The sequence below is a fragment of the Eucyclogobius newberryi genome, unplaced genomic scaffold (assembly GCF_026437365.1).
Source record: "Eucyclogobius newberryi isolate DKJ021-1_F unplaced genomic scaffold, fEucNew1.0.hap1 SCAF_1, whole genome shotgun sequence".
Lineage (NCBI taxonomy): Eukaryota > Metazoa > Chordata > Actinopteri > Gobiiformes > Gobiidae > Eucyclogobius > Eucyclogobius newberryi.
This window is the reverse complement of record NW_027315723.1, coordinates 47,340,814-47,360,914: the sequence shown is the minus strand read 5'-3', so window position 1 is coordinate 47,360,914 and position 20,101 is coordinate 47,340,814. Positions and strand designations below refer to the sequence as shown.

General features: G+C 39.9%; 1 protein-coding gene across 1 annotated transcript; it reads right to left on the bottom strand.

Moving 5' to 3' along the window:
- Positions 1 to 12,861: 12,861 nt before the first annotated feature.
- On the bottom strand, positions 12,862 to 19,853 carry LOC140361698 (glycerol-3-phosphate dehydrogenase [NAD(+)], cytoplasmic-like). The gene is made up of 8 exons (XM_072447485.1): positions 19,725 to 19,853; positions 17,443 to 17,620; positions 16,553 to 16,693; positions 15,170 to 15,308; positions 14,989 to 15,101; positions 14,279 to 14,512; positions 13,056 to 13,162; positions 12,862 to 12,983 (listed from the first exon to the last, which is right to left on the bottom strand). Exons 1-8 carry the CDS (start codon positions 19,823 to 19,825, stop codon positions 12,887 to 12,889), a joined length of 1,110 nt encoding a protein of 369 aa, XP_072303586.1. The 5' UTR covers positions 19,826 to 19,853; the 3' UTR covers positions 12,862 to 12,886.
- Between the last annotated feature and the right edge of the window lie 248 nt (positions 19,854 to 20,101).

The window sequence follows — 20,101 nt, the reverse complement described above, 5'->3', positions numbered from 1 at the left end:
TAAGCGAGTATATAAAATGCACACACATACACATACATGTATATGCACATACAGACATAGGCTAGAAACCTACGCTTAAGTAAATATACACATGCATGTATACATGTACAGATACAGATATATATAAGGCACAAGTAATTGATAATGTGAAAAAGTGACCCCCTATGAAAGAAGGTCCAATAACACCATGTGGGTGTTAAATACTTTAATTTTGCCTTTTATGTTACATATACATCTCACAAGAAACATTTTTAGCATGCTATTGTTTCTTAAAGCGAATAACAAACTCTGGTGGAATAAACCAAAGTGGCAAATCTTATATCTTTTCTTATATATTCCTCATTCATTTGTCATTTGACCTGGGACTAACTCCACTCTCCATCTCTTAAGTGCTTTTGATGACAACCCTATTTTTGAGACTTGGCAGGTGTACCCGCTTTCCCCATCACTATTCGTTTTGTCTTTATGAGCGAATACACTTGGGTTTGAAGGAGACGAAGGCAGCAGACGGTAAAGATCTTATGTTCCACAAATCAGAGGCGTGCTGATGTCAGGGAAACCACGCTGGGCTGATTTAAATGAGGAGAGAGGAAGACCCGCAGGAGGGCTTTGTCTTGTCAGAGATGTATATCCCCGATAAATTCAGCATCTTGAAATGCTGTTTTGCAGATTTTTCCAGTTATATTAAGCTCTTTGACATGGAAGACAGTGAAAAAGTTGTAGTTAAACAGCTTTGTCGCCACCTGCAGGACAATCACTTTTCAGGTTTTTGTGCACAACACAGTACTGAGACACAAATGATTTGTTATTAGCTGCTGACGATGGACTGGTCTTGTTTCTGTTGGACAGCATTTGACACCATTGACCACAACATTCTTTCAGACAGGTACCAGTTTGTTCATGTAAACCAGAGCTCCTCACCTTGGTCTTAAGTAACTTATGGTGTGCCACAGGGTTCAGGGCTAGGGCCAATTCTGTTTGCTCTTTATATCCCGCCATTATCAGAAAGCATGGCATTAACTTCCACTGCTATGCAGAGGACACACAGCTGTATTTATCAATGAAACACGATCAGACCGATCAAGTAGACAGACTTAGTGCTTGTGTGAAGGAGATAAAAACATGGATGACACTTAATTATCTGCTTCTTAACACTGAAAAAACCGAGGTCATTGTAATAGGCCCTAAACGTCTACAAGACACTTTATCCAAGCAGATTACAGGACGATGTCGGTGTAGCCTCCAGTTCTACTGTCAGAAACCTTGGGGTCATATTGGATCAAGAGTTCTTGTTCACGGCTCATGTAAATCAAGCATTTAAAGCAGCCTATCTTTTCTTTAGGCGCAGTGCGATGCCTGGGGGCGCGTGTGACCGCATTTTGAATTTTCTAATGACCCATTCACTCCGCGGCGTCAAAGCATCCAGTTTACATTCAAAGTTTATGTGGACACGCGTCTTGGACGCCCAGTGTTTTGCGGTGCAAATGTTGCGCTTTGAACGCACCACCAGGGCGGCCAGAGTAGCCCGATTTTGGAACCTGCGGTTAACTGCGGAAATGTCTCCAGGCGCAACGCGAGTCACGGAGTCACGGTGTCAACAAGACTGGATGAACGACCACTCCGTTACACAGGGAGGTCCACACTAGTGCGAGTGACAGTCAGCGTGAGTAGGTTTTTTCATGCCACTGCTTCATGAGTTTAAACGGGGCAAAGCGAGGGGCCCCACCGCAGATGGCGCTGGAGCGCAAATCGGCCGCTCAGCGCGAGCCCAAAGTGAAGCCACGGAACGCACGAGCTCGAAGGAGGAGAGAGGGGGAGGGAAAGAGAGAGGAGGAGACAGGTAGTTCCAGAGCGCAATCTTACCTGTAAAAGCTGTTTTATTCTTCACAAATCTGTTTGTTGTTGGCGTGAGCCAAAGGAAAGTGACTTTCTCAAAGTTTCAAGCCCCTCCCCCGAGCATTACAATGGAGCTCATCACACTCCAGAATATAACTGAGAAGCACTGGACTGCTGTAAGTCCCTGCTCGCAGCGTGTCCTAAAAGCTTTAATACGTTCAACTTTCAACTTTCAAAATGCAGCAGCAAGAGTATTAACAGGAACTAAAAGGAGAGAGCACATTACTCTGGTGTGTCAGTCTCTTCCTAAACACCCTGTTGAGTTTAGAATCAAATTTAAAATTCAAAACACTTACAAAGCCATAAATTACAATGTCTCATCCTACCTCAAAGATGCTATAGTGCCATATCATCCAAAGTCTCTAAAAGCACAGTAGGAGTAGAGTGTTAAGCTACCATGATCCTGTGTTTTGGAATCAGCTCCCTGTCCATGGTAAAGAGGCTGATATGTCCTGCCCGGTGGCTGAGTGGTTAAGGCGGCAGCACGCATGCCAGGCTCCATGTGTCATGAGTTTGAATTCCGACAGTTTACTGCATCCCATTTAACGCTAAGCGTTCCTATCTAAGCCTATGGGCCAAAAGTCCTTATAAAAAATATATATATACTATAAAACAAAGAGGCCACCACTTTCATTAAAGTCCATAAGAGTAGGATCTCTCCTTAACTGTGGTTCTCTGAAAGGTTTGGTTGTTAGTAGTAGTAGGCCCGACCAGGTAACAAAACAATTACAGACACTACAAACTACAAACACTGAATCTAGAGGAGGAAAGACAGCAAATAACAGCAACAGTGTGTGGCAGTGTGCACATCTGTACTATGAAAACTTCCTTGTAGCTCTTGCGTTCCTTGTCTGCCACTTCTGCCTTCCGGTTTGTCGCGAGGGTTGTCTCGTAAGGACCAGGAAAATGTCTTTTTCAATGTCCCGCAAATCTACGTATTTTAGTACCTTTAAAATTGGCGATTATGTATTTTAGAGCCGTTGCGATGCAGGACGCTGCACACCGCATGTCGCCATCCTCCATTGCGCCCCCATTTCCAGTGTGGTCCACCTGGCGGTACCGAGGTCCTCCGTGTAGCCGGCTGCAAGGTTGTCATGTCCCCAGCTGGGGCCCTCGGTGTAGCTGGTACCGGGCGGGTCGGGCAGGAACGTAATGGCTCGTCGCGGGGGCCTAACGGGACGCGTCTTGGGCTGTGGACCCTTTTCTTTTGCTTTTATATTTGGAAAATATATATTGTGAACATGTGTACTTGACATAATGTGACTAGAGATGATCAAAGACTGTAAATCCACCAGTTAAACCTGCTAACCGAAAATAAATGATGTAACTTATTCATTCAGCACTGCCTCGTTCAATGAACTTACCTGTGTGTCCTTTTTTTAGTCAAATTATTTTTCTGGATTAATCTCCAGCGGCGCTGTTGGCTTTTCTTAATTTAATTGAAACAATATTAAAACACTCGCTTGCCACAACCGGAAAACTGCTTCACAAGAGAATATATAATAAGGCCCCACGATTAAACCAAAACATTAGCCAAAGTGGGTGGTAGAATTTACCTCATTGTTCACTCATGAAGCTCGGGTGCTGCCACTTGCCTGATATATACTTGAAACCCCCCCTTACACTAGAGTAAACAGGAAACTACCTCCGGTTTATTGTTAGCTTTTTCTGGATTTATTTCACGTTGCAAAGGCTCTATCTGCATTTCGCAGTCTTGTTTTTGCCTGAGTTTATGCTGTTATCCAATCCTTTTCCTGAAGTGCAGGATAAAGCTGACCTAAAAAAAGGACATTCCAATCAAAGCTGTCAAATCTCCACGGAGAAAAGCACGAGGTGTACTCTCCATTAGAAAAGTTACACGGTGCGCCTTTAAAATGCAATGATCAACTACAAAGGTATTATTCAGAAACTCTCTATAGCTTTTTTCTCTGGGTACTACTCCAGTTTAATGACTTTTACTTGTTATATGTGTACACATACTGTAGGAGTCGGCGCATCCCTCGAGCCAGTCAAAGAGTCAATGTCAGGCCAAAGGGGGGACAGTGCAGGAAAGAATCTCATGGCTGTCTGCTGTGATTCTTTCCACTGGCGCTGAGGTGAGAGGATGAAGAGTGGAACCAACAGGGCCAGTGTTTTCTGAATGGGGTTGTAGCTGTGCCAAAGCCGGGCTAAGCGGCCATCTTCTACCCCAGAAAGTAAAGAGAGAGATTGGGTAAGCAAGCTCCCATGTGGAACTTAAGGAACATGCAAAAGTTTTAAAAATGTACATCTAAATGTAGTTTTATTAGTACCACAAAATAGTCCTTACTTAAATCACTTTTTGATGAGAATGTGCTTTTCAGAGTAGTTTTCTGACACAGATAGGATTTGTTTTTTGTAATTTTGTATCTGTTCTTTGGAAATTCCCAAAACCTGTGCCTTGTTTTATCTGTTCAGTTACATTAACAAATCAGATTTTAAATACATTTTATGTAGTCATAGTTCACTCAGGACACAAGTAGAAGTTTCTTCGAATATGTGTAGTAATATAATTTTAAAGTAACATTACTCTACTTGAAAATACATTTTGATAACCCTACCCACCTCTGCAATAGTATATAAAGGTTAATAAAATAAAATAAAAAGTCAAACCTCAAGATCAAGATAGACACTTGCAACTACTACTAAAAGTATTTCTACTACTTCAGCTATTGCTTCTACTCATCCACACTGCTACCACAAGTAAAACTACTGCAGAAAATATAACTTCTAAAATTACTAATAATGCTACACTAATAAAACTACTAAATGAGCATCAATGAGCATTGGTATAAAAACTCCTAAATGTCAACCATTATAATAGACCCATCCTGCCTAGAACTCTTTCCCATTGCCTCTACTACTACTACTACTACTACTACTACTACTACTACTACTACTACTACTACTACTACTACTACTACTACTACGACTACTACTACTACTACCACCGCAATCACTACTACTACTATTACTACCAATTTATTTACATAAATCCTTCTTCCCTGTAAACGTGACCACCACAGGGTTTTTTTCACCTCATCACTGCTGCTAATTTACCATCTCTGTGCCTGTAGCCCTATGCAAACACCAGAGACAGGCTGGTATTATCACTTCATTTCATTTCATTATCCAGCTCCTTTTGTGGATGGAGTGAGGTTTTCCGAGGTCCCATTCGGCTCTTTCACATGTAAAAACGCGTGGCACTGACAGCTGACGAGATCATTGCACTGTAATTAGCTCTGGACCCGGGACAAGCTCTTAAACTCACAAAAGACTCCAAATGTATGCACAGACTGAACAAGTGGGCAGAGGTTGGATCAAGATTGGGACGTGTAAGCCTATTCCAAATCAAGGGGTATGACAATGCTTTGCTATGGTAATAAAACTGTTGTATTCTAGTGAAATATATGAAGGGGTACCATATTCTATACTAGGCCATATTTCAAAGTGTATTACGAATGCCTTTTAATAAAGTACAGAATGAGTTGAAGAATAATTTCCCTTCGACGCCCACATTTAAAAAGTCATAGCTAACCAAAATTGTATTTAAAAAAAAATATATTCACAATATCCACCACATTTGTAAATCTCTTACAGTACAAAATATGAACCTGTTGTGTCTGCATATGCACTGCTGCCCTACCACTGAGCCACTTGGAGATTGTAAACCTGTCGTAAATGTAGAATTAAAATAATGTCCAATCCAAATATCATTCTGAAAACATGATAATAAAATATTAAATACCAGTGGTGTTAATGAGATATACATGGCAGATAATGTGTTTATAATGTGTATTTTATGGTTTTGCTGGGATGGAAATTCCTTGTTTATTTAAAAAAAATGTCGCTTTATACAGTTTTATCAGACAGAACAGTGCAGCGTGAAATGGAGATGAGAGAGGGAAGGACATTCAGCAAATCGTCAATAACGCTGTGCTATAAGGCTGCGGTCGATAACGATCGCAGCCTTATAGCACCGACAAACCAATACCTGTCGGCTTTTAGTGTTACAAATTTTAAAGAAAATTTCTTGAAATTGTATTTTCCATTTTAAATGCTTGATTTGCTGTGGTAATTTACATCGTCATATTACTTGTTATCAATATATCTTGAATTTCTTGACACAGGATGGCACAGTGGCATAGTGGTTAGGGGGTGAACCTGCAAAAGTGTGAACGTACATTTAAAGTCCACCTACACTGGAATTATTCTGACCATTTCAAAAGATACAATTTAGCATCATGTTGCATACTAATGTGATCAGATGTTAGTTTAATGGTACATAAGTAGCTTTTCTGCGACAGATCCTCCAACAGAAATACTGCATAGTGCACATTTTAAATACTGTCCAAATTGTAATAAATAAAAATAAAAATATGAATTGCCCCGACTCACCGGCCTCGCTGTGAAATCTATTAGCGTATATATGTGAGCTTTCGCTCTTGGAAGGTGCTATAAATCACAAAGTACACAGCTTCGCTCCAGGGTGGCCCACTTATTCCAGATATGACGAATGAAATATGAAAAAAAATATGCTCAGGGGAGACATTTGGACACTCATCTGACACATCCATCCAGAGACACAGGTGTGATCAGCTAACTGTGAAGAACACGGGACACATAAATCTCTTTTTTGTGGATTTTAGTGGAAACTACTGAAGAGAAAGAGAATGTTTTCGGAAAATGCGATTAGCTTAAAAAGACACGGTGACTGCAGAAATGAAATACACCTTTGTGTTAAGGGAACCGTCTTATCAGTGGAACAGAATCAGCAGAGGAAGAAATGCTAACAAACAAAATGGTACTTTTTGCAATTCTATTTTCTTTCACATAAACAGCCCATTACTATCTGGTATTTGGAAGTGAAAGAAGAAATACTATTCTAAATGCAGTAAACATTGTTAGTAGACAAAAATGTTACTCAAGGCAGAGTTACACCTAAGTACAAGACATTAAATAATGCACAAAATCTGGTATTTAGACTGGGGAAAACTAAGTCATATCTGAAGGGAGGGGGCAAGAAACACAAATATTCAAATCATTTCATATTGTCAACATAAAGCTTTCGTCACTTGAAGATTTACTCACAGCATGAAAAGGAACACTTTTACTGTGTCCATTTTATAACTCAAGTAAAAGGATGGAATCTGAAATTACTCATGTAAGTACAATTTATATAAAAATTGGCCCAAGTAAATGTAAAGGAGTACTCCACATCTAAACAACTAAACCTATGATGTCATTATCTGTCACTCATCAGGTCACAGAGGGGATTTGGGTTTATTACAATTTTAGTTGTAAGGTCTGGCCCAAAGAGAGTGAACGATATATATATTTTTTGTAATTGGAAATTGTATATTGGTTGCAGCAACAGTAAGTAGTCATACGTTTGATAATATTGCCATTAATAATTTAACTTTTTTATTATATCTGTACATTTTCATCTATATTATATCATATCATAAAAACAAACAGAACAAGACCAGAGAATGAAAAAACTAAAATTAAAAAGGAAGTATAGGGGAATATGCCACCCTGTATATACATGTTTCCATATTTGAGTACAAAGCAAAATGTTTCTATTTTGTGTGTCAAGTGTTATTTCAGTCCAGTCCAGTCCAGTCCAGTTTTTTTGTTTGTTTTTTTGCTGTGGCCAAATGTATATTCCACAAGTATCCATCGATCATCTCCATCGCCGGCGCCCTACATCCAAGATACATCGTTTTATAGTCTAACGCAGGGGTTCTCAAACCTTTCAGGCCGGGATCCCCAAAATAACTGTGAAACCGACACAAGACCCCCACAGCTAAATTTCCATATTCAAACCACTTAAAATTAGGTATAATTGTATTATTTGAACTACCACTATTGTGTTATCTGACCCAATTTCCCTATAACACACTGTTTTCAATTTCAAGAAAGATTAAATACAGTGTGACAGATTTAACATAACATCTTAAATCATCTCGCAACCCCCAGCTCGTCCTCCGATCTCAATCCAGTATTTATGAATAATAGGACAGTTTTAAAACACATGATAGTGTGACACGACAGCCACAGTCTCTCCAACAACCACTATTTCCCTGTGAATAATGTGCACTTTGACATGGAGTTATAAAATACTGTGATACATTTTTTCCCCCAACTGAATTCTTTCTTGTGATTTTGTGCTTCTCCGTTGATGTATATGTTCCCATTCTTCATCCGTAATATCAAAACAATTGTGTATCTCGTAGAATTGTTGTTAAGGGTTTGTTAGTGGTAAGCAGTTACATTAATGACAGTGTATCAGCAGCAGCAGCAGCAGCAGTCGTAATCAGCGCACAATAGTAGTACAGTACACATGGTTGTACATCATTTTGAAGTACACAGACCTACGCCCTCTCCCGCAATGAGCCGTTTACGTGTGTGGTACCTTTTTGCCCCAGTCGAGTGAACACGGTGCTCCTCCGTCAGCCTGCTCGCCTCTGACAGTGCTGGGCTTTGAAGCAGAAGATCTGAGCCCGCACAGTCCACCTCACTGACCCACGATGACAGGTGAGCCAGGTGAGAAGGCAGGGCCCGAGTGTCTCCCGTGGGAATAATCTGCACGCTTACCCTCCCAATATGGCCGCCCGGGCTTTGAAGTAGAGAAACAAGAGGGGTCTGTGTGAGGGTGAGGAAGTGAAACGGAGCACACAGGGTTAGTCAAGGAGAACAAGCAAAGTGTGTTACTGTGGCCCACGCCTGGATGAAAGCAGGAATGCAACTATTCCATTTTGGGAGTTTGATACTAGAGTGCATATGTTTGGCCTAAAGTACTGAGCATGTATAAGAAGTAGGTAGTACGTTATGTTTGAGATTGGCTCCACAAACCTGTCATATTATAGCTTAATGTCTCCAACTCTAAATCACGCCTTTAGAGTTGAATAATGGCATCACCTCTAAAGCAATAATGTGAAAAAAAAGGATTTCCCTTTTGTTTATTTATGTTGACAGAGAAGACTTTTTACTTTGTGCCAGTTTTTGGTTAATGTGGTTAGATAGGTGCAGTAATTAGAGATGTGGACCATAAACCATGTTTGTTTAATAGCAATTTCTATCTGAGAATTCTGACTTGACGCAGCTCAGTGTTAAATTATACTGATTCTAGAATGTTGTGATGTCACGTCAACCCAACCTTTAACCTTTATACCCAATCATTTACAATTTAATTGCTTGTTTTACTATTCAAATTATTTGTTGCATAAACTTGCTTTGCTCAACAATTGTACAATTTAGTGTTTTTAGTTAACAAAGTCATACTGCATATATGTTCTATCGAGATTGTTTAGCTCATAATAATACTAATAATAATAATATTGCCATGGATTTACAGTGTGTGGTGCCTTGAAGATACTCAAAGTGCCTTACAAGTCATTCACACTTTTCACACTTTCGAAAATAGAAAACGGTCTTCATTGCAAGGATTTGTTTAACCAGGCCTGTCCACAATATACATATTTAATCAAAGTTCAGGGTTTAAGATGACCCCACATCTGTACCCTTCTGCTATGCCCTAATGATGAGGTCAAAGCTCAAGGGTCAGTGTCTTCCTTCCTGACCCCACTCAGCACATCTGAGCAGCAGGATTCACATTCTAATCACAAGATTCCACCATAGCACATGCTTGTTTAAAATGACTAAAAAGTTAGGAAACATGTCTTATGGGTACGAGGTCATTGGTCAGTGTTTTATTTTAAACTATTGTGTGAAATGTTGTTACTATGGAATCTGCGTTCCAGTTCTATGGGGCAAAGGTCTGGAATAGCCTTCCCGAGGTTGTGAGACCGACTGAGTTTAAATCTAAGCTAAAGACTGTTTTGTTTAGCCGCACCTATGACTGAAATACTTTTACCTGGTTTTTAATATTGTAAATACCATGTTAATGTGTTTTTATGTTTCTATTTATTTATTGTGACATACATTTGATTGAATATGTGTCATATCCAAATTGCAAATAAACATGTAATAGCATTTACATGACACATAATCAGATAACTTGAATAATCATGTCCCAGTGATGTTTTTGGTGTGTGTTTGAAGCACAAGAGAACTCTTAATCCTCACTCCAGGAGAGAGATGGACCGGCTGGGGTCCCAGCGCAGTGACAGAAAAGTCACAGCCCCATAGACCCGACTCGCCCTAACAAGACTCCCCCATCACCACCATGGATGCCTTCTGCTTCCTCTGCTCCACCCAAGACCTCAAGTGGGATCCCACCATCGGCTCCCTCATCAAGAAGGCAGCAGAGGATGTTCTTCCTGTGGCAGCTGAGGAAAGCAAAGCTGCCAACTCAGATGATGGTGCAGTTCTACATGACCATCATTGAGTCCATCCTCACCTCCATCACCGTGTGGTACGCTGGAGCCACAGCCAGGGACAAACAGAGACTACAGAGCATTGTGCGCTCTGCTGAGAAGGTGACCTTCTCTCCAGGACCTGTGCTTCTGAGGGACCTAGATTTAGCTGATCACAAATTAGCATGTTAGCACACAGTCTTGTGTTTACTCATGGTTCCTGGTTCATGGAAAGGCCATTGAGCTTACAGACTTAAATAGACAATATTTTAAAAGTTTGAATGCTTGGGGGCTAATCTGCTATAGTTAACCCCTAACCTGAAGTGTGAACTCGCCCTGGAGATGTATAAACCACAGAGTTGTTGAACATTTGGTTGTTAACGTTTGTTATTTAACCCAGCCAAGTTATGGCCAATAATTACCACATAGCTAGTTAGCCTCTGTCGTGCTTTGAAGCTCAAAGTGTTTGAATTATCTATGTCTATGGTAAAAGTCTATTGAAAAAAATGAATGGGAAATTTACCTCCGGAACTGTGGCAGCTTCAATGTGGGTGGGACTGTTGAGCTCCATAGAAACAAACTGAACCTAAAAGTTGACCTCAAATGCAGGAAGGCAAATCTTATTGAACCTAAAAGTTGACCTCAAATGCAGTAAGGCAAATCTTATTGAACCTAAAAGTTGACCTCAAAAGCAGTAAGGGGAGCCCCGGCCATCAATCATGGCGCCGTTTTGAGCCAATGGTGGCGATCATTGGCTCGTGTTGCCAATTTAGCCTTCAGGGGCCAACTACATCTGATAGTTCTCAGTCCAGTAGAGACCGACTCGGGAGGGAATATTAAATCCTGTCCCACTTCCATGAAAAAAACTCCTGTCCCCCCTCCTGTTAATTGCAGTTTTAAGGACAAAAATGCGAGCAAAAGACCAAATGAACCTAATGTTTTAAAATCTAGAATAGATCACCATTATTTTACCAACATTGCACTCTAAACATAAAATAATTCAAGCTGTGGAGCCCAGTTCAGACTTTAACACATCAGATTCTGCAATAAAAGTTTTTTTTGAATGTTTTATACTAAATCCCACCGTTATTGTATATTGCCTTTTCTGTCCTTCTATTTAAGTTAATTCATGTAAGCCTTTAGCTTTGAGCTGACATTCACATGGTACGTAAAAGTCTTAACATACCAGTGATTATCCATCTGCAAATCACTCTCTTCTCTTGCCATATTTGCTGACAATTTACTACGGAATTCAAGGACAAATAATCAACAAGAGCCAGGACAAGTTTAATCACATGTGAAAATGAATCCAAAAAGACATGACAGAAAGCTGGTATTATGAATGCATTGTTTGTGGGAAAGTGCAGTTGAAGTATGAATACATGGTAGTAGTGGTGGTAGTGGTGGTAGTGGTGGTAGTGGTGGTAGTAGTAGTGGTAGTAGTGGTAGTGGTAGTAGTGGTAGTAGTGGTAGTAGTGGTAGTAGTAGTAGTAGTGGTAGTAGTAGTAGTAGTGGTAGTAGTGGTAGTAGTGGTAGTAGTGGTAGTAGTAGTAGTAGTAGTAGTAGTAGTAGTAGTAGTAGTAAGTAGTTGAAGTGGTTGTCACAGTTGTGGTGGGGGCAGTAGAGGTTGTTGTAAAGACTGTAGAAACCTGGTAGTAATAAAGCAGTCATTCAAGCTACACTGCAGTATGGCATTTGCAGTAGGCCTATTAGTACTACCGTATTTTCCGGACTATAAGTCGCACCTTTTTTCATAGGCAGGGGTGCGACTCATACTTAAATCACACTTATATAGTGTCTGATATACTTATACTCCAGTGCAACTTATATGTGTTTTTTTCTTCTCCATTATGCATTTTTTTGGCTGGTGTGACTTATACTCTGGTGCGACTTATAGTCCGGAAAGTACGGTACTTAGTCTTGGAGTTAGCAGTATTGTAGCAGTTTAAGTAGACTGGACTTGGACTTTACTCAGACTTGACTTGATAAAATAAAGTAAAATTGGGCCTCGACTTGAAGGTCAGTGAGTGGGGACTTGACTTTGAGCCCGGTTCTCTTTACAGTGGATAGTTAGAGTTTATAGGAACAAACTCCCAACACTTCTCTTTTTGAGAACAGGAATTTATAAAGTAGAACCAATTTGAGCTGCATCCTGTAATTTGGTATAATGCCTGGAAAGGACTTAAGGTTTGACTTGGGACTCGCCTGTCTCCAACTGTAGTAGTGATAGCAGTATTAGTAGCAGCAGAAGTAGTAGTAATAGTAGACAGTATGAAAAAGGTAGGAGTTGAAAATCATTGCAGTATGTTATAGCAATGGTTTTAAATGAATTTATTTTGCTCCATATAGTGTTTGAAAAACTAAAACAATTAATTTTAACCAAATTCATACTTGACACATAATTATATTTCAAATTATAGCTAAGAACATAAATCATTCAAGGCACTTCTGACATTTTGTAAAATATATGAAAAATAAAATCATTTAAAGTCAAAAGTCAAGTCATTGTGCGTTTGGGAATAATAAAACTGCACTGCCCTCAAGTGGTTGTAAACAATCATTGCAGGATACTTAAATTTGGTCCTGAGTAAAACAAAGACATATAAGTCTTGTTTAGTTCCTAATATTGTAATAAGTTGAGGACAATGATTTCACATGTGCTCTGGGTGGTTCTGGAGACACGTGACGAACTCTTTCACCGCTTTCCCCTCGAAACAGATCTGGTACACGGCAACAAACAGTGGAAAACTGCAAGACCAAAAAGACATTATTAGACATTTTCAGCGGCAAATGATCCATATTTCTGGTGTTTGTACAGACTCGTTGACCAGGCCCTTCTTGAGCAGGATCTTGTAGACCTCAGCAGACGTCTGTGGACCTTGGAGCTTCTGACCGTTCAGCATCTCTGCCTCCAGCTCAACGATGGACTAATTCAAAAGTTGAGAAAAGTTTGCAATTTTAAATACCGAATGTATAGATGTATATATGTATACCTGTGTATATATATATGTGCACAAGTGGATATGACAAGTTAGACACATTTTGCAGTGAACATGATTATATTTAAGATTTTACTAAAAATGAGGCATATTTTCCATTGGAGAATTCTAGAGATGGGAGATGTGATATAGGTAAAAGTTAATTCCATAACGGTTACCTAGTTACTTTACTGTAAACAAGAGACAAAACCAAATAAATGAGTTTTGATAAACAGTTATGATTTGACACTACCCGATAACACCTTCATTTGACCTGGAAGTTATAATTCATGCCTTTGTGTCTTCACGTTTAGACTATTGTAACAGTTTGTTTTCCTGTCTTAACAAGAAGGAACTCTCTCGTCTGCAGCTGGTCCAGAACTCTGCAGCGAGGATCTTGACCCGCACAAATAGAAGGGCCCACATTTCACCCATTCTCAAAGCCCTTCACTGGCTGCCGGTCTCCTACCGGATACAGTTTAAAATTCTTGTTTTAACTTTTAGAGCTTTGCATGGTCAGGTCCCTCTGTACATCAGCGATCTGATTAAACCATACGCTCCCTCTCGCTCACTAAGGTCCTTGGACCAGAAACTGTTGCTGGTTCCTCGCACCCGTTTTCGGACCAGAGGAGACTGATCCCCCAAACTCTGGAACGATCTTCCGCTCTCCTTACGGTCACTGGACTCAGTTACTGCTTTTAAGGGTCAGCTTAAAACCTTTTTATTTAGTCAAGCCTTTTAAATGCACTTGTTTTACGGACTGATTTTACTGTATATTGTTGTATATGTATTGTTCACTGTAAGTTTTTTGTGTTTTTATTGTTTTATTCTGTGTTTTGTGAAGCACTTTGTGACCTCTGTCTGTGAAAGGTGCTATATAAATAACATTTACTTACTTACTTCATTTAACTTTTATTTTTCTTGAAAAACTGACTGATGTAAAACTATGATAAATATTTACTGTAGGAACAACACAAAAACCTGTCATAAGCACTTTAAGGCCGACAGTCTTGGAAATAATAGCATACAGTACATTCTCTTCCAAGAACCGCGTGGTAATCCCACCTTGGCTGTGCGGGCGAAGGCCTCTGCCACCTTGCGGTTGCGTCCTCCATAGCAGGTGGTGACCAGGTCGGCCACGCCGCAGCTCTCCAGGAAGGTGCTGGAGCTCACCTTTCCTGTGCAGAACATCCGAGCGAAGGCCACCATCTCCATCAGACCCAGACGGATCACGGCCGCTTTGGTGTTGTCTCCAAAGCCCAGGCCGTCACAGAAGCCTGCTCCCACTGCCACTATGTTCTGGGGGGAAACAGAACAAAAAAGTGTGAACGTAAAATAAAATAAACCTAGTATCTAAAACAATATCTTGTTATTATCATTTTGGTATCGAAATATTGTATAGATTTTTATTACGGTATTAGTATTATAAAAGTGTATAGTACGCTTCTTTTTGTTGTTTATTTAATCCTTACCAATATTGCAGATACATAATCATTAGCTTGTTTGAGTCATTCACATTAAATCTTTTCTAGAAGTGCAGGTTTTGTCAAAGAAAATAATGCAAAAAAGGGCAAACTAATGTTTGACAAAAATACAAAATGAAAGAAAATGTCACTACTAAAATTCACTTCAATACAACTGTTTAACTAACACATCACCACTGTTTTAGATTTCTCTTGTGAAGTAAATAAACACTAAAAATCCAATGTAATTATTGCGTTATCCGATTCTTCTTATGTTCCAAATGTGCACTACAGCGAGGACATGTCCTGCACCTTCAGCGCTCCACACAGCTCCACAGTGTCGCACTCCTTTATCACCGCGATCCGGAAGTTTGGCGTCTGGAACAGCTCCTTGAAGATCACTCCGCTGGCCTCATTGTTGGAGCCTGGCACAGAGAAAGTAGTTCCACATACAAGCTTATAAATGACAGTACAGGAGGAGCTCTGGTCTTACCGATGGTGGTCTCACAAAACTTCTCGTCTGCGACCTCGCTAGCGATGTTAGCTCCCATCAGAACACTCACTTCTATTTCCAGCTTCTCACGTATTATGTCAGAGATGAGTTTTAGTCCATTCGGTCCTTCATCAACACCCTGGTTAGAAAAAATAGATTGAAAATAAATTAAATACAGCTGTTGCCATTTAATATATATATATAATATTATTGGAATTTCAGAGGCAAATACAAAATCAATGATCTAAGCCAAATTTGTCACTCAATCACAAAGATAGATCAATCAACGGCTCTCAGTGGTACTGCACCATTTTGAATAAAACAAGTGTGATTTCTGATGATTATACATTAGAGTTGCAATTTCTAGGTCTTCAAATCAGGATTCAGAGAACAGGCCTCATTTTCAACACATCCAAGAGCGTTAGTATTTGAAAGATGTCTGGGATCCGAACGGCTAAACCAACACAAGATGTTGTTGGTAGAGCTCTGAACCACAAAACACATTTTACTTTTTTATATTGCAATCACGGTTTGATAACTGCAAAGTAGAGATTGCTTAATTCAGTCACTAGTTTCAAATTCCAGAAAAAACAGCATACTCTTATTTATTTTCTAATTATTTGTACAAATAAAAAAAAAAAAAAAAAATAGCTAGTCCATACAAAATGTTAACACCTTCTTATTATAGATAGCTAGTCTATAAGTTCTAAAAAATGTTCTGTTATTTACCGAGCGTTAAGTCAATAAAGTAATTATCGTAAAAGCCAAATTCAGTCATGTTTGAAATTACGAAAAATGTATAACCCCCTTATTAATTTTCTCCAAATTTGAATGTATTAACAGGCAAAATGGCAGCTAAAGCAAAACATTTTGAAAGCAATTTTTTTTGTCCGTTTTGTAATTGTACAAACTGTCCCATGATAGACACCCACAGAGTAACGTGCCTTTTTAATTTCCCCTTTTCCTTTTGCCACAGACACGCGCGCGCGCGTGTAAGTGCGTGCGCACACACACACTCACACACGCGCACTTACACACGCGCATTCACACACACGCACTCACACACGCGCACTTACACACGCGCACTCACACACGCGCACTCACACACGCGCACTCACACACGCGCACTCACACACGCGCACTCACACACGCGCACTCACACACGCGCACTTACACACGCGCATTCACACACACGCACTCACACACGCGCACTTACACACGCGCACTCACACACGCGCACTCACACACGCGCACTCACACACGCGCACTCACACACGCGCACTCACACACGCGCACTCACACACGCGCACTTACACACGCGCACTTACACACACGCACTTACACACGCGCACTCACACACGCGCACTTACACACGCACACTACCTTTATGAGGGAGATGCCGATGGTGCCCTGCGTCATGTGGGGCTTGATCTGGTCACACAGTTTGCTGATGAACTGATGTGGAATGACAAACACCAGGAGCGACGCCCCCTTCACTGCCTCAGTGATGTCCGGGACTGCCACCTGCAACAACGGGACCATCAGAGACATCAGGGCAAAAATGCAATGTAGACCACAAATAAATGCATTATGTAGCAGCTAATTAAGCATCTAATATTTTTCGTGATAAATGTATTATCATTTTCAAAAAATACCGTTATTAGTTTGTGCACTTGAAGGCATTTACTAGCATTTAAAGATGGCTTATAATGCCCAGAGGTAACTTTGACAACAAACTGTAAATGTTAATAAGCCAAGAAGAAAAATCATGAGTATGTTATTAAACCATGTGCAAACTGTTTGTAAGAGCATTAATACAATGCTTACCAAACTATTTTCAAGTGATAAATTCCTGTACATGTGCCAATAAACAAATAATGCTTCTTAACAACACCTAATAATTAAATAGTTTACTGAGAACCTTATTTGAATGTGTTACCAAAAGAAGTAAAGCGAAACAAAAATTACAGCCAAAAATAGCTGATTCAACAAGACACAAAAAAAAGAAAAGAAACAAAAAGCAGTGAACGATGACAATGTGCAATATGTAGTTTCTTTACCTAATACTTTTACTTAAATCACTCGAGTACAAGTTTACTAGCCACTCTACTGCAGGATGAGTTCACCCTCCAGGCCAAAGTCACTCCTTATCTTCCATGTCTACCACTCCTGATAAAAGGGTGCGGTTTGATTGGTGGCGAGCGGCGGGCGAGCGGCGGGCAAGGGGCGGGCGAGCGGCAGGCGAGGGGCGGGGGAGCGGCGGGCGCACGTACCACATTGCGGGGCAGTTTGTGACCGGGCAGGTACTTGACGTTTTCATGCTCCGTGTTGATGATGTCCGTTAGCTTCCTCCCGTCGACGGTCTCCTCGTACACCCACATGTTCACCATCGGGTCGAAGCGGTTGGAGGCCTTCACATTGTGGCCGATGATTTTGGCGATGGCTGAACCCCTGAGAAGCAGAAGGGATGAACTTTGGGATGAAAATGATACTGTTTACAATCCAAAATGTGGTCAAATATAAAGCTCTAACGTAATAGAAGGGAAAAGAGCTCATCTTCCCAGATTGATTAAAAGCCTGTAGTCTCCTTCAGGTGGTACGTGGATTCCTCAAATATTTTCTCAAGATAAAAGTACTTTTACTAATACTCACTACATTTTTGTTCTATTTTGGGTTTGTCCTTGTTTAGAACTAGTAAAACATGTCTGTGGTCTCATTTTAAATGTCTTCAAGTCATAATTTAGATCAAGAATAGTCCTGTTTTTGACCTGGTTTAGATCTGGTGGTACTTTGGAGGGCCAATTATTTTCATAGATTGTACTTTGTGTCCAAACTAAATAGATTAGTTCTGTGTAATTCTCTCCAAATACTGTATGTAACTCTACTTTGAGTTTCATAAAAAGTGTTGAGCACTTTGAACATGCAACTAAAACAATAAAGCAGTTATACACAATAGCCTGAGGATCAAAATACAAAAATATTAAATAATTTCAGCAGTTTTTTTTTCTTCCAGAGACTGTATTGGCCCAATAATTAATGTATTTTCTTATTATAATTTAGGTTTTCAAACTCATTATAATCTAGCTTTTAGGAGCATTTTGATATCATGTTCCAACTAGTTTAGAAAAACGTTGCGCAGTATTGATTGGGTGTCGACAGATACTCATAGTATCCTTATTGGTATCAGACCTGGAAAAGCTGGATTGAGCATCTCTAACTAAAACAAGACAAAACCAGAGACAAAACCAGGACTAAAGGAGATCAACATCCCAGCAATGTCCTCTGCTTCACCAGAGTCCACCTGCCTCCATCAACACTTTTGTTAATATTGCCCGCCCCTATACTCTTCTATCCTACAGTTCTGAGTATTTAGTATGTCCAGTATGTCCAGTGTAGAACAATTACCAAGTGTATGATACAGAAATATAAAATGCATTGTACAGTGTATTGAATTATTAGCAGGGTAAGTATTGTTAATTGTGCAATAGAATTAAGAGGCTATTCGTTTATTTATTTGATGAGACCGGTGAACCTCCTAAATAAGGGCTGTAGAGCAATGATTGTTTTATATGCATTATTCTTGTGTCTATATCATGTTCATCAATTGTCTTTTGTTCTTACTGTTGAAGACAAAATAAAGTACTCTTGAATTTTAGAGGAAAGAAAGAGATTTCATTAATTTAATTTGTTTTGCTTATCCATGCAAATTCAAAAGTGCATTTCAGCAAAATCGTCAGATAAGACCTCTACTTTTTTTCAATAGAACAATAGTGTACACGAAAATGTAGATTGAAAGATAATTTTCAATAATTCTAATTATTTTATTTTGACACAGACACAGTAGCTCAGTGGTAGAGTGCTCGTCTTCTGATCCAAAGGTCAGCGGTTCGACTCGCCGCTCGGTCAGAGCGGTCAGATCCACTGGCCCGCAGGTTGGCAGTACGATCGCAGCTGCCTCATGTGAATACTGCCGTTGTGTCCTTGGGCAAGACACTTAACCCAACTCGCCCCCCAGTGTCTGCGTATATCTGGGGTGTGAATGTGTGTGTGAATGGGTGACTGGTTCCTTGATGTAAAGCGCTTGACGGTAGAAAAGCGCTATATAAATGTGACCATTTAACATTGCCCCATACTTCAACACAATATCAGGATTGTATCGAATTCCCACCTGTATTGTATTGGGAATACACAGATTCTAAAGCATCAGCCGGCACAATGAAATCTGCACAAAACCTTTATTAGTGCAGCAAAATTCCAATTCCAGGCTATATATATAGATATAGATATCTCTTTTAAATGCATAATAATACAACAATAAGCACCATCGTGACACGCAATGGTAAGAATAAATCAAATACAAACAGAAAGCACAATTGCTTTTAGAGGGATTTCAACAAACTTCAGACAATATCAAAAGACACTTGCAAGCCTTAGTCCGTAATATGCAAGCACAGCATGTACTGCCTTTGTCAAATCTCCCGCCTTCGCCTCTAACAAGTTAAACAAATACACAACTGCTGGATCGCATTTCATTTTCGCTAGCCAAACGACTTACCAGTTTCCAGATCCGACAATGCAGACTTTTTTTGCAGGCATGTTTGTGTTTATTGTGTGCTCTTGTCGCTTCTGTTCAAGGATCTGGCTGCACTTCCTCATACGCCCTTGGATCGGCTGCTGCAGTCTGGCTCCGCCCCTTCTCAACGCGAGGATAGGATACGCCCTCTTTTATGAAATTAAGATGTATTGTTATTTATTTTTTCCACTCAATCATAAAATTAAATCATTATTCAGCATGTGTCTGTGCAATTAGTTCTGTGAATTAATAGGCCATTAAAACAAATGAATGAATGAGTAAATAAATACCTTAAATATAATACATTAAATGATGCGTACATCCAATATATTGCTAAACATGTAAAAAAAAAAAAAAGT

Excerpts from the sequence above, each read along its gene's own strand:
- LOC140361698 (XM_072447485.1), bottom strand. The coding sequence starts at position 19,825 with ATGAGGAAGTGCAGCCAGATCCTTGAACAGAAGCGACAAGAGCACACA. Across the intron at positions 17,621-19,724 it reads ATTGTCGGATCTGGAAACTG|GGGTTCAGCCATCGCCAAAA; the intron begins GTAAGTCGTTTG and ends TCTGCTTCTCAG. Across the intron at positions 14,513-14,988 it reads AGCTGTGTGGAGCGCTGAAG|AACATAGTGGCAGTGGGAGC; the intron begins GTGCAGGACATG and ends GTTTCCCCCCAG.